The following is a 15567-nucleotide window of genomic DNA, read 5'->3' as shown; positions in this document are numbered from 1 at the left end:
ATATATATATATATATATAGATGTAGATGTACGTTACTATGGATTGACAATTTGTAGTCGATATAGATGATGCTCTATTAGAGTATTTTTAATTTGAAGGGCTAACCTTTTAGGTTAAAATACTCTAATAGAGCAGTCAAAAGTCTTGCTATTCTTAGAGTAAAGATGTTAGGATATTAGAACATCCATGCATAAATACATTATGTTTATTTAAACTTCACATGTGAATAATGATCACTTACCTGTATTCATGAACATATAAATTTCTCCTCCTGATTCTTCTGATTCTTCTGCTGCTGCTGCTGCTGCTGCTGCTGCTGCTGCTGCTGCTGCTGCTGCTGCTGCTGCTGCTGCTGCTGCTGCTGCTGCTGCTGCTGCTGCTGCTGCTGCTGCTGCTGCTGCTGCTGCTGCTGCTGCTGCTGCTGCTGCTGCTGCTGCTGCTGCTGCTGCTGCTGCTGCTGCTGCTGCTGCTGCTGCTGCTGCTGCTTCTCCTCTTCTTCCATGCTGCATGATGTTCCTGCTGATTTGTCATGCACAACTGGTTAAGTTTTAATATTGACTATGACTAAACTAAAGAACAAGCAAGATACATATCATCATGCTGGACCATGTAACCACTACTCTGCTGCACTCACATCCTGAATGCTATATCTTCTCTTTTGGTGTAGTTGTAGCTAGTAGTCTATGATATGTCAATACTAACTCACCTGTCATCCACGTATAAACTATATCTTTTTAAAAAGTCATGCAAGCATATAGTTACATCTGTGAGTATACTCTTATTCACATATCATATAAGAGCTACATAATGTTTGTGCACCAAATGTATATACATGGAGAAGTTTTGATTTTATAACTGTTGCATAAGATGGAACTTATTTAATAACCAGCTACTGTATTATGGTGCTTGTATATTAATATTTTCAAATTTGGGAGTTATGTTCTTGATAGCAAATGCTGAAATGAATAGAGTGCCCATAAGTCACATGCACACATCATTTGTAGCTTCATAAAGAAGACAATAACTTCAAGCAAATTCCTCAAACTTACTCCATGCATTTGTAGCTTTTACTTACATGTGTTTTAGTTTGTAAAAATCAAAACTTTGACACAAAGGCATCACTTTTTATAAAAAACAGTAGTCTTGTCTTTGTATTGTTTATACTTATGGTTTAAAGGTAGTGTGTTGTAGACTGCATGCAGAACAGTCAGTTACCACATTATGGATAAACCAAAGATTGTTCATTCACTGTCTTTGCCAAACATTACTCAATGCTCTAAAAGAGGTATAGCAAGTTGTATGTAATAATATTGGATTTTCCCAGCATACAAGCAATGAACTGTGTATATGTTATAGCTGACCGTAAAGTGTAGATATATACGTACAGTTTAATGTGAAAAGCAAAAACATTTCATTATATTAATGTATAATAGTTAAAGGTTGCATCTCTCAAGATATTCAAAGCTGCACTCACATTATTGCCTTTATATTGTCATATCAACCAATTTGTAATGTATATAGCAAAGCGACAGAAAAAAGCAACAGATTACCAATGTCGACTCATCATTACCAACCAGACAGTTGAGTATCAAAGAGAAATTATAGTAAGAAGTCAGTACAGTGTTTGCTGTGCACAACAAACAATTACTAGAAAGCACGGGCAAAATTTGATGATATTGCAAAGACATTGACAGAGGATTTAGGAAAATCAGCAATCTTACTAAAGGTATGTGTACTAACAATAACAAATATACGGCAGATATATTGGAAGATATTCAGATGAAGATAAAGTGCATGAAGACTGAACAAGAAGATATGGTCCAGCAAATACAAATGATCAACAAGGACATACAAGCATTGGTAAGCTAAAGAATACTTGTGCATATAAACCATTTATTACCCATGATGATATTGAACAGACTGATGATATAAAATGCTGTGAGAAAGAGTTTCAAGCAAAGGTAGCTATAATTGAGTGTTTGTTAACCCTCAATGGTACACATGTATCATTTAAAAAGATTGATCAAATCGACGATGAATTTGGCAGTGCAGTAAATGAACTGAGAATCGAAATTGATATTTTGAAGTATAAGGATATAAAATTAATAATGTATAGTTTAGCCATGAGATTTTATTTCTTAGAGAAATGATTATGATAATGACAGAAGAAATCCAGGAGCTAAAACGTAAAAGAGAAATGAGGGATTATGAGAGTTATTTAAGTGAAGAATAATGTCTTTCCAGAACAGAAGATACCATATATATACGTTAAATGTATCACACCAAATGTTTGTTCATCATATATAATATTTAGAACAAAGTTGCTACATATATTATAGGCTGTAATAGTAGGAAGTAGCTAGCTGCTTCATAGACATGTCAGTTATTAATAACTTTCTGACACATGAATGCATGTTAACATTATCCTTTGGAGTACAGACTAAAACAGTTGGAAACTGAGAATGTCTATACAGTATGAGGACTACAGTGCACAATTGTTGCACTGTAAGTATATTGACAAATATACATAGTTTTCTGAAGACAATTAAGTTTAGCTAACACATTTGCAGTTATAACAGCTGAATTCATGTTAGCATCAAAGGCAATTATACCATCATCTACCCAGACTGAGTCCAGTCAAACCAGCTCTTGCATTCAGACCATATATAGACACACCGACAGGAAATTTGTACACTGTATTATTATTAGAAATAAATAATGGTATTAAATACTATCAGTATACATGATACCTCAACCACATATAAGGCTAGAGCAAATAAATTAACACTTTTATACCATCAACATCTTTGTCAAACACTGGCTGTACAATAGCATGTGTGCTTTTTACTTTTTTGTCTTCATAACAATAGCAAGCATTTCCAGATGGCTATGTATAGCCAATATTTGTGGGAATGACAGCAACATCAGTGAAATGCCTCCTTGAGGCTATACACAGAGTTTATTATTATTATTAACACTTTACAGTGACCAGCACTGAAGGTCTTACAGCAACATGTGATGCAGCCTTATAGGATTATCTAACTTAATTTCAAGGAATAATAACTTGACTTAGTGACTTGACTTATAGTGCCCGGACTGATTAGGTGTAACAGAAAAGGGGCCAAAGTAAGGGGAAAAATCCCTCCAGCCCCAGGATTCGAACTGCAGGTCAGAGTAACCAACACTCTGAAGAGAATAACCATTACTCTGAAGAGTAAGCGACACCACCTTCAGAGCATGTGTTACTCCCCAGTTACTCCTTTAGAGTAATGGTTACTCTCCAGGGGTGTTAAATCCTCCCTACACTCGAACTCCTTGAGAGTTGTGGTTACTCTTCATTTTAACAGTTACTTAGCTATATTGCATGTTCAACTAATAGACATGTTAGTAGCTAGGATGTGAATTTTGTGAAAGGATCATTCTACATGGCCCAGCAAATAGTTAAATACTAATGGCATTTACAAATAAGAGACCAGTAGCTGGAACAAATTTTCTCTTATGTGTACTTGAACAACAGAGAGCCTTCAAGCAGTTAACCGAGGGGGAATAATTTTGAGGTTAAGCAATGTGAAAAAAAATTTTCACGGATTCACAAAGAATCCCAAATGTATTATATGGAGGTCTAAACATTTCAAGGATAAACTTTTTACTATTAGCTAAGCTTGAAATCAGCAAACAATTTCCTCCCTTATAGGCTATATAAGGTAGGTTAACTGTTTATACAGCTTAGCCTACTTCAATCATACCGAGTATAGCTATAGCTACACAGGTATAAGGAAAAATAAGTTCAATTAGGAATCATAGAAATGAAAAGTATATCTTCTACACCTACTAGTGGAAATTTAATCCCTACTTCAGTCTATACCCACGACTGAAATAGGGATCGAATGTCCACTAGTATATCTTGTTTCACTACTTTTATTTCTATGATCCCTAATCAAACTTAAAAATTTTTTTCTCATACTAGATGACTGATGAACCCATGCCCACATACTGCATTAGAATGGAAAGTATGGAACCTGGCTTATTGTTTTTTCATCGCGTCCCAACTATCAATTACTGAAATAGCAAAGTGGCCAATAGCTACAATTTGTTTTCAAATGTAGGGAAGCCATCACGCTGCATTACTAGGGATAGAAGTTATCACCTTTGAACAATGGAAATTTCTGCATTTATGTGCTGAATAGCTACTGCAATTACCAAAATGATGTAACCATCACAGACAAACAATTTTTAGTCTAATATTAACCAATGGTTGTGCTTGGGATAATAATGTTAATATTATTATGTTGTTAATACGGTAATATGGTTAATGTTATTTTTAATGATATATAATGTCCACAGTCCACCACTCTGTGGGATGGAGTCAATAATTATGTATTTGTGCACCTCATCATTAATGTTCACTCCAGATACGTTCATGGTTTGCATTTGCATACATTTGTGGTCTCATGTTTCATAAATAGTTTAGCTATTTACTGTTATAGTATTTCAACTCTTTGATATCCTGCAAGTTGATCTTGATCACAAAGGATGCTCAATATTTTGTCATAATCATCAGAAGTGCTTAAGAAGTGGTGTACAACCATGCAAAATGTAATTTCTGCAAGATCAACAAAGTCCATGACATTCACTGCTTCATACTTCATGCCAGAATATTGTAAATGGCTGCAATGATGTTAATACCAATCAATTTATTATTGATATCATTACAGCTGTTTCTTGGCTGCTACCTATTATGATTTTTTCATCCAGGATTTTGAGGGCCACACTCTTTTTTTACAGCTTAGCTGTTTTTGCATGGATGCACTATTATCAGAAGTCATGGGCAATGTACAAATGAATCATTGTGTATGCACTTGTATTTGTATTTATTGTAAACATATTCATATTGCTGTGGATGGCACTTGAAGCTAAAAGATGGGGCACAGGTGACTACTCTATTGGACAATATGGTCATGTGTTACTGATCTTCCTCATATTTATCATAGCTATGCAGATTCACAGTTATTGAATGGCTTCATTTATGCTATATATATATTTGGCTGCTTGTGTGTATGTACATATATATGGGTGCTCTAGCATACATGACCATATTGTCCAATAGCTGTGCCCCTTGTAAAAGATGTTCTAATAGTACAGTCAAAGTTATGCTCACAGTATAGTCACTTAACCTAAATCATCAAATGTTCTTTACTGACTACTTAACATAAATTCCTCAAAATTACCTCTTGTATTTGTGTAATCACTTGAAAGATACATTATCTTTTATCTGCCAAGTGCATCAGTGTGGGTCACAGCATAGATGAAGCTCTATAGATTTGGCATTGGAGCAATTCAAATATATTGAAGAGAGAATAGATACTTTGTACATTTATGCTTTAAACTTATCCGGTCTATATCTCTGCTACTTATTTGATGATAACCACTGTTGAATGGATAGAAAAAGAAAGCAAAGCAAATATCACCGTTTCTCTTTACCAAATGTTCCTCTGAATTCTACAACTCCTATAGCCAGGAGGAGACCACAGCCTACTAAACAGCAAGATAAGCCTTACTACAAGTAAACTACAGAATATATATCAATATACACTGTAATATTGCACCTTTATGCAGGGTTGTATACCCACTGAGGAACAGAAAGTAAACAACCACCTATGAGAGTGAGTATGTTGGTATATGTATGATTTTATATAGGAAGTACGGAATTGGAAGTGATTGCAATGCAGCTCCTAATGCTGAGGTATGTATTCACAAAACTAATTTTGTGTTGCTGATGACCAGTTCAATACAGTATACAGTGACTGGACAAGGATACAATTTCACAAGACACAACAACAAGTTGACAATGAACATCAACCCTGATGTCTTCTTTGGTGACTCATCAGTGCCAATTATTAAACCTTTTCCAAACCGTGGTGCAATAAGGAGGCAAGCATCACTACCTCCAATACAAAACCCTAAAGAACAAAAGTAAGAGTTCTGCGTTCTCTTACGTAATAACAGTAAAACAAGAATATATTACTTTGATCTTTAACAGAAAACTTTTACATGCTGAACTCCAACAAAAGCTTGAAGAAAAGTATGAAGTATACATAGCCCTTGTGGTATTTAGGGAGTATTGTTAAACAGCCTACAAGCACAAGAAAAGTTACACCATAATTTGATCAAGGTAACAGTGAAGTTAGAGGAGAAAAAGTACAAACAGCAAATCCAAGAGATGAAAGTTTGTTTTCTTTGATATATCACACAATATGCATATTATGCTATGTACGTAGATGATTGAACAACATGACAACGAAATCAATGAAGTAATTAATAAGCAAAAACAAGAAAGAAAGTAAGTAAATTTCCTACATGAGCAGTTCCCAGAAAACTTGTACTACTCACTTCTGTATAGAGAGATAAGAGAAGTACAAATGGAAGAAATTAAGAAACTCAAAAGTCAACTTATTACAAAGGTAAAATGACAACTGTTCTGATAAGATCACTTTAATGTCTAATGAACCGAACCCAACATTAGGGACTTAACATGTGACTTTTAAATGTCCACACAAACCAGTGTATCTATATATTACTGTGCTGTGATCCATCATGCAACTATATTTTGTACTTAATGTGAAGGTGGATGATGTCAAAACTGAAGCAGCTCACAGACATTTTTTACTAAAAGATCAAATAGCCCAAAAAGAGAAGATCATAAAACAGGATAAAGAAAAGTCAAAAGTTGATATGGTGAAAAATTTGCAAAGGAAAAACGTAAGCTTAATGTGTCTGCAAGTAAATGACCCATCAACAATAAATATTGTATGTAGGAAGAGCTAATCTCACTGCATGAGAGAGCTATTGAAGACCGAAAAATGGAAATAAGTATGTTTATAGAACAACGTCAGTGTGTTTTTGCCATAATAAACTTATCTGGTGCTAGTATAAGGTTGGTTGCAAGTTAATGCAAGGCCACTGATGAAAGATTGCAGTATATCAATGGTTTCCACATGATAATAAAGTTTACAAAACTTGTTACAATAATCAACTGGTATTTGTAGCATTAACAATTAACATGCTATTTGTTTTGATGTGCATAGCTAACAAACTGAATCAGAAGCAGTTAGCACAAATCAGGGAAACGGAGAAGCAATACAAATGTATCATTGCTGATGGGGAAACTAAACACCAACAGGAAATTGAGGTACATGTCACAATAATGATAAATATAATTTCAAATGCTGAATACAGAAACTGTTCAAAAAATTTGAAATTAGTTCAAGAAAAGAAATGGAACTTAGAAATGTCACAAAACTATTGAAGGTATCAAAAGGTGTAAAATTATTGTGTGTGTATTCAGTTTCAGGATAAAGAGACAGAGATTGAACAATTAAAACTTGAAAAAACAGATATAATCAGCCAGCAAGAAAACACTAAAGCTAACACTAGGGAAGTGGTATGTTAATCTCACTGTCTCCCCTATTGATCACATAGCTTTCAGACAGAAGAACTGGATGAATACAAAAGGAAGTTTCAAGCTGAGGTGGAATTTTTACTATGTTGCTTTCCTTGTTGTACAGTTTTTCCTGTAACAGGTTGATAAGGTGAAGAGAAGGAATTGCAATACAATAAGTGAGCTGAACAAGGAAGCCATCCAACTAAAGTATGTACTAAAGGATACGGTGATGTAAACCTGCCCTACAGTGGCCACCATAAAAAGACAACCCCGTAAAAGTGACATTATATTGTTTGCATATTAACAAATGGGTAGGTATATAGTGGAGGGCTGCTGAAGACTTGTTTAAGCTGAAGGACTAGTTATCATGACAGTTATTAGGCTGTGCTAAGTTTATTGTATGTTTCTGGTCCTATCAATTCCTCCAAATTGACCAGGTGACCAGGCTTGGTTTTTTTTTAAATTTATTTATTTTTCATTGTTTTTTTGCAATGTTTTGATGTGGTACACATTGCATTACATTATAGGGAAAAACAAAGTTAATGTATAAGGTTAGTGCATGCCGGCATCTTTATAAGAAAAGAGATATAAAAATGATTGTAATTCATTGTATGGTGATTGTGCAATTCATTCAGCAAAAAAAATTATCAGAAAGGGAACCAGAAACATACAATCAACTTTTGGTGGCCTTACCTAGAGAATTTATACAGGTACTGCATATGTCTAGCTAATACTTGCCAAGGAACAAAGATGACAAACTTTATCCAAAAGGTGCCACTGTACTGACCAGGTTCCAATTACTGTCATTTAATAAAAACCATACGCTTACTTGTCAGGGAAATGTTAAGCAGAAAAACAGACGAAATAATTGAGATGAAAATTGAAGAAGATAGAAGGTCAAGGGAAAGCTTATTCAGAATTCGGAAGGTATAGGAATTTTTGAAGTAAGGAAGTCAATTATATTATTTTACATAATATATATACCCAGTCCATGCTTCAAGCTCGTTTTAGTATTGTCTTGCCAACAACAATCAAAGTTGAAGATGAAGCAGAAGCAGAAGAAAGTCAAGACAGTACTTTATTAACTGAAACTGAAGATGATAACTAATAGCAAGAAAATTAGCTCATTAAGAATACTAACAACAGATATTACTACAAATAAATGTGTATATCTCCTTTATTAATATACGTATGTTATAACCATCCTTATGTACATTAATAGATCAACTAGTCAAGACACTACCTGTTATTCTGAGAAGCTAGCTATAGCAAACACTCTTAGGTGCATGTATTTAATGCACACCTCATTAAAACTTGTACAGGGATAAGTAATCATATACAAGTGCAAAAGAAATTTACACTAATCATTGCAGAATAAAATGCAAGGGATACTGTCACCTAAAATGCAAATTTAGTTACCACACTTTACCCCATATAATTAACAATGAACCAGCATGGCTAAAGTAAAGAGTAAATTTGTACTTGAGGTGATGATCTGCCTTGTTAAGCACTTGATCCCCACTAGCTGGTAAAGTTTCTAATTTTCCCCTTAGTCTTGTGTTTATATACACTGCCTTATATCAAAGCTGTAAAGTATACAAACCTAATCCAATTCCAAGGAAACAGTTAATACAGTGGTGTTTGGCACGGTAACTTTGAATTGAAATGTTGATGATACGACATAGTTGAATAGCTACATGCAACTTGATGACTGATTTGATAATTATAGTATTAAATGTGTAGCTAAAATGAATCATGCATGTTACACCTTCTCATGCTTAGATAAAAATTACACGCAACCAGGACAATTTGTAGTTTCAAAAAATAATAATAATGATAATAAAGTATCAGAAAACAGGGGCAGGAATTTGAAAAGGGGTTTCCACTAGAGTTAAATGACTGTTATATTAGAGTATTTTACATGCCTGACTGCTTTATTAGAGTATCTCAATCTTTTCACTGGTCAGAACAATGCTACAATTGTTGCTATCATGAACTTAAGATAAAGGTTTAAAATGTGTCCAGATTCAGAATTTTCAGTTCCTCAGTGTTTCGGTTGGGTATATACACCCTTGCAAAAAAGTACAAGAAAACAGGAGTCAAACAAATCAGCATGTTAGTGACAACAGTGGAACACTGAGTCAAACCATTTAAAAGTCTATCACCCAAAATTGTCATTCTTTGTTTATTAGTGGATATGGTTGACACCATATACAGAAAAGTATATACAGACTGGCACATCTTTACTTAAGGTTGTTTAATTCTCTGTTAAGAAAAATATCGTAGTTGTTCTGTGATTCTCATAATTAATGTTAATATATCTCTCTCTCTCACACACACACACACACACACACACACACACACACACACACACACACACACACACACACACACACACACACACACACACACACACACACACACACACACACACACACACACACACACATTATGTAGTGTACATATCATTGTTGGTACTTGAAATAAACTGCTTAAGGTTTAGTACATAACATGTTACATGGGTATATACTTGTGAGTATTTGATCACTAACATTAAAGAGTATTCAAAAACTAAAAATCCATGTTTTTTTTTCAGCTCTATTCATTTGATATACTGTTGATCTCGATCACAAAGGACATTTACTTCTTGTCATGATCATCAAAAGTGCTTAAGAAGTGGTGTGTGATCACGCAAATACAATGTAATTGAAATAAATTGTTCAAGTTCACATGTTGTGTTTGTTTTCATGTGTTATTCAGAGCAATACTAAAGCAGTAGAGACATTAATGGTGATTCTTAGTGTATTGTAAGGTTTTGACACTAACGTAGTATAGTTCAGAATTGGTCCATCCTATAAAATGACTAGCTCACTATGTTCTTGCTTTATTCTCTTGTAGTCGTGTAGTTACAATTCAACTGTTTGGATATGTATGCTCCAAAGAGGACTCGTTCTAGCTCTTTACCAAACATCCATCTGCATTCCAGCTCAGCTCCATCTACAAGTCAAGCTGGAAGAACACAGCTGACTGCCAGACAACCCAGCAAGCCACATTACAAGTAAGAAATCACTGAAGTAATATGCTAATGATGTCAAGCGATAAATTTGTTTACACATGCAGGGTTATATATCCTTTAAGAAACCGAAAGTAAATAAAGTCAGTATTGTATAAGTTTTTGTTATATGCATAATTGCATAGGAAATATGGTATTGGAGATGATTGCAATGCAGCCCCTAATGCTGAGGTATGTTACACACAGCAAGCTATAGATAGGCACAGAGATACTGTAAAGTGTTGATCGTGCGTATATATGTATGCATGTATATGCATTAAATAGTACACTGTGAATGGACAAGGATACACTTTTACAAGACACAATAACAAGTTCACAATGAAAATCAACTCTGATGTCTTCTTTGGTGACAAACCAGTACCAATTATTAAACCTTTTCCTAATCGTGGTGTGGTAATGAGGAGGGAAGAACCATTTCCCATCACACAGAAGCCTCAACAGCAGAGGTCAGGCTTCATTCATTGTTTCTTACTCTTAAAATAAACTTTTAGTACAAAAGCTTCATATCTAGAACTGCAAAAGAAGCTAGAAGAAAGGTTGGGATGACAGTTTAGGGGATGATGCCATTTGTTTTAAGACCGTATGCCATACAGCACACAAATACAAGAAAAGTTACACCAAGCTTTGATTGAGGCGACAATAAAATTAGAAGAACAGAAGTATGAACAACAAGTACAGGAGTCAAAGGTATATATTGTGTTAAATAATATCAACACAAACAATTCTATAGATGATAAAAGCACATGAAGAGAACATAAAAGAACTGCGAGAAGTTCATGAAGAGGAGAAGAAGTGAGAAACACAACTAACTGCGTAACATTATGTGATTGTACTATAATCACTGACTTCTGTAGAGAACTAATAGCGGCTCATAAAGAGGAGATCAGTGGACTTGAAACTCAGCATGCCAGTAAGGTAATGGGAGATAGCTGACATGTGTGTATATAAATTGTTATTTCAATGTACGTACATGAACAGCTTGCAGATCACCAGACCAATGTTCATTACAAGGAGATGTTACTAAAGGAAGAGATTTTACAGAAAGAAAAGACAATAAATCAAAATAAGCAAAGGTACGAAATGGATATCAGCAATGCTGTGAAAGCAAAAGAGGTGAGACCTATGGGATAACAAACAAATTAACTGATACAGTAAAATAGGAAGAACTAAATGCACTGCATGAAAAAGCTATTGACACGTTGACAGCAGAACTAAGTGAGTTGTGTATGTACTACGACCTTTCACTGTATATAGCATTGTCAAGAGCCCAATATATAGGTTATGCACATGCATGCATAAACACATACTTGCGTGTATATGTATATATCAATTTATATTTATGTAGTCAATGACATGAAACTGCAGCAGTCAGCACGTATCAAAGCAATTGAGAGGAAGTATGAAAGAATCATTTTAGACAACAATTATAAACACCAAAAAGAAATTGATGTAACTATATAGTACAGCAAATGTAATTGTTATTATGAAATAACAGGGCTTATCCTCAAGATTTCAAGATAGTGCACAAATAGAAGAAGATTTGAGAAAATCAAACAAGTTGTTGCAGGTATATAAGTATCTGGCTACACAGCATTGTGAATCTCTTCTGATCAAACACTTAATTAGGATGCAGAGATAGAGATTGAACAGCACAAAGCTGAGAAAGAAGATTTAACTAAAGAACTCAAAAGTTGCCATATTGAATTACAGGAAAAGGTAAGTTAATGTTTAAATGGAATGAGGTGTACATCAAAACACTATAATTGCGTTAATGTCATTGAAAAGTCTAATGTTATAATTATTAATGGTACAGCTAGTATCTGACGTACTCTTGTTGGTGTTTTCTCAATAGAATGAAGAGCTGAGTCACTACAAAAGAAAGTTTCAAACTAAGGTATGACTTGTGACTGATGCTTTGGCTTCTTTGCATGTATTGTGCATGGATTTGTACAACAGGTTGATGAAGTCACAGATCAACAAGGTATTAGAATAAATCAGTTGACAATTGAAGTCACTGACTTGAGGTGAGTGTATCCTAAACTTCAAATTATTGTATAACTTGTTTATCTCTTCTGAAGGAAAATGTTAATGAAGAAATCACAAGAACTTACTGACATGAAAATTGAAGAAGATAGGAGACAAAGAAAGAGCTTATACAATATTCAGAAAGTATGCATCTGGTTAATAAAAATTGATGCATGGTTTAAAACTTGTAACTGATGCTACTTTTTGTTCAGATGGTGCTTCCTTACCGCATTAGACCTCCAATAAAATGTCACTCTCTTAAGAAGACAGAAGCAGAAGAAAGACAAGTCGGTACTTCACCAACCACAGATGAAAGAAACAGCAAACAACAACAGCAGCAGCAGCAGCAACAACAACAACAACAACAGTTGGAACAAGAAAATGTGATTGAACAAAAACAATTAAAAAACAACCATTGCTCAACCAGACCAGTTCCACCACCACTTTTAAGCCACATTCCTGTGTACAAGTGAACACGTGTAGCTATGTATAGATAGAATGTGTGACTCAGTTAAATAATACCTGTGTTGTGTATTCAAATATTTCCCCATATGTAAATTATATCATCAGAAATTATGGGCTACTGTATGTACAAATGCATACATACCAATTCCAATGAACCCTTGTGTATTTCTGTATATATATTTATCACAGCAAACATATGCAGTTGTAAGTATATAGTGACAACTTACAGGAAGAAATTTGGTACACATGACTGCAGTTGTAGGTATAGTGACAACTTACAGGAAGAAATTTGGTACACACGACTGCTCTATTAACAAATGGGTTGCATTACTTCTGACTGCTCTATTAGAGTTCAACAGTATCTTGAAAGGTATCTAGAGCATCATACACAATTAAGTGTTATACACAGGCATACATGCATGTATATAACACAAATAAATTAAGTCATTCAAAAACTGTGATGCATCTATATACATAAATGATTTCATGTGTTGGTTGATATGGAAGATCAGTAATGCATATAGAACAGTAATGTATAGATCAGTAAAGATCAGTAATGAATATATAGCTTCCTTAAAAATTAACTCTTGTATTTGTGTAATCACTTAAAAGATACGTTACCTTTATCTGTAAAGTATATTTGCATGAGTCACAGCATAGATGAAGCTCTGTAGATTTGGCATTGAAACAATTTAATTGACTTCATACATAATGGAGAGAGAATAGATGCTTTGTACATTTGTGCTTTAAACTCAGCCCCATGTTTCTTTTGAAGACGTCCACTACAGAATGGATAAGGTAAGAAAGCAAACCAAAAATCACCATTTCTCTTTACCAAATATTCCTCTGAACTCTACTTCAACTCCTTTAGCTGTAAGGAGACCATTGCCTGCTAAACGACAAGATTAGCCTTAATATTGCACCTGTGTAGGACCACATACCCACTGAGGGGCAAAAAGTTAACAACTGTTTATGAGAGTGAGTATGTTATGTACAAAGTATGGAGGAAGTAATTGTCATACAGTTCCTAATGCTACATGAGGTATGTATTAACAAAACTAATTCTATGTTGCCAAAAATTACCAGTTGATCACAGTACATAGTGACTGGACGAGGATACAGCTTCACAAGACACTGTGACAACAATAAAAATTAAAACTGATGTCTTCTTTGATGATATTTTACTAACCTGTGGTGCATTAAGGATACAGGCACCATTGCCTCCAACACACAGAAACCTAAAGAACAATATTAAGAATTAAATGTCATATGTCACTATTTTGGTGCTCTCTTTTAATAGTGAACTGAGCAAGATTCAGACTTTGATCTTTAGCAAGAGACTTTCACATACTGCACTACTACATAGACTAGAAGAAAAACCTTAATGGTTTAGGAAGTCTTACCACTTGTAAACAGCATAAAAATCACAAGAAACATACGTACCATGGTAACAGTGAAATTTGAGGAGGAAAGTATAACCCAGGAGATGAAAGTGTGCTGCCTTTGTAAACATGTGGTTGAATCTTGTTACCATGAGTGTAGATGATTGATTAACATGGCAATAGAATTAGAAACAAGTCACCTGTTGATAGTTCAGGCCGCCCAGTAGAGAGTTCACCTACCAACAGGTCACCCAGTAGAGAGTTCACTTACAAACAAATCACCCTGTCAGCTACAAACAGGTCACCCAGTAGAGAGTTCACCTACAAACAAATCACCCTGTAGAGAGTTCAACTAAAAGTAAATCACCCTGTGGAGAGTTCAGATACATACAAACAAATCACCTTGTAGAGAGTTCAATCACCCTGTGGAGCGTTCAGCTGCAAACAAGCCATCCTGTACAGAGTTCAGCTACAAGCAAGTCACCCAGTAGAGAATTCAGCTACAAATAAGTTACCTGTAGAGGGTTCAGCTACAAACAAGTCATACAGTAGAGAGTTCAGCTACAAAAATTCACGTTGTAGAGAGTTCAGCTACAAATAAGTCACCCTGTAGGGGTTCAACTACAACCAAACCTCCCTCTAGAGAGTTCAGCTACAAACAAGTTACCTGTAGAGAGTTTAGCTGCAAACAAGTCATTCTGTAGAGAGTTCAGCTACAAACAAGTCACCTGTAGATATTTCAGCAACAATAGGTCACCCAGTAAAGAGTTCAGCTACGAACAAGTCACCCAGTAGAGAGTTCAGCTACAAATAGGTCACCCAGTAGAGAGTTCAGCTGCAAACAAGTCACCTGTAGAGAGTTCAGCTACAAACAGGTCATCCTGTAGAGAGTTCAACTACAAACAAATCACCCTATAGAGAGTAATCTACAATCAAGCCACACAGTAGAGAGTTCAGCTACAAACAAGTCACCCAGAGAGTTCAGCTGCAAACAAGTCACCTGTAGAGAGTTCAGCTACAAACAGGTCATCCTGTAGAGAGTTCAACTACAAACAAATCACCCTATAGAGAGTAATCTACAAACAAGCCACACAGTAGAGAGTTCAGCTACAAACAAGTCACCCAGTAGAGAGTTCAGCTATGAACAACACCTAGTAAAGAGTTCAGCTATAAATAAACC

General features: G+C 35.0%; 1 protein-coding gene across 1 annotated transcript; it reads left to right on the top strand.

The window, feature by feature from the left end:
- The first annotated feature begins 1729 nt into the window (after positions 1-1729).
- LOC136241323 (interaptin-like) lies at positions 1730-13013 on the top strand. The gene is made up of 28 exons (XM_066032514.1): positions 1730-1861; positions 1921-2087; positions 5699-5744; positions 5796-5974; positions 6134-6227; positions 6280-6341; positions 6402-6462; positions 6626-6760; positions 6817-6871; positions 7087-7190; positions 7238-7309; positions 7353-7442; positions 7488-7529; positions 7582-7649; positions 10641-10686; positions 10780-10961; positions 11109-11202; positions 11246-11307; positions 11370-11430; positions 11494-11628; positions 11676-11730; positions 11861-11964; positions 12011-12082; positions 12142-12231; positions 12368-12409; positions 12472-12539; positions 12594-12684; positions 12753-13013. Exons 1-28 carry the CDS (start codon positions 1730-1732, stop codon positions 13011-13013), a joined length of 2670 nt encoding a protein of 889 aa, XP_065888586.1.
- The last annotated feature ends 2554 nt before the right edge of the window (positions 13014-15567 follow it).

The sequence above is a fragment of the Dysidea avara genome, chromosome 12 (assembly GCF_963678975.1).
Source record: "Dysidea avara chromosome 12, odDysAvar1.4, whole genome shotgun sequence".
NCBI classification, from domain to species: Eukaryota; Metazoa; Porifera; class Demospongiae; order Dictyoceratida; family Dysideidae; genus Dysidea; species Dysidea avara.
The sequence above is the reverse complement of the archived record's forward strand: the minus strand, read 5'-3'. Positions and strand labels throughout refer to the sequence as shown.

What these genes read in the sequence shown, in the direction of transcription:
- LOC136241323 (XM_066032514.1), top strand. Translation starts at nt 1,730, where the DNA reads ATGTGTACTAACAATAACAAATATACGGCAGATATATTGGAAGATATT. An exon ending in AAAGGAAGTTTCAAGCTGAG is followed by an intron (nt 7,530 to 7,581) that starts GTGGAATTTTTA and finishes TTCCTGTAACAG; the next exon opens with GTTGATAAGGTGAAGAGAAG. An exon ending in CACGTTGACAGCAGAACTAA is followed by an intron (nt 11,731 to 11,860) that starts GTGAGTTGTGTA and finishes ATATTTATGTAG; the next exon opens with TCAATGACATGAAACTGCAG.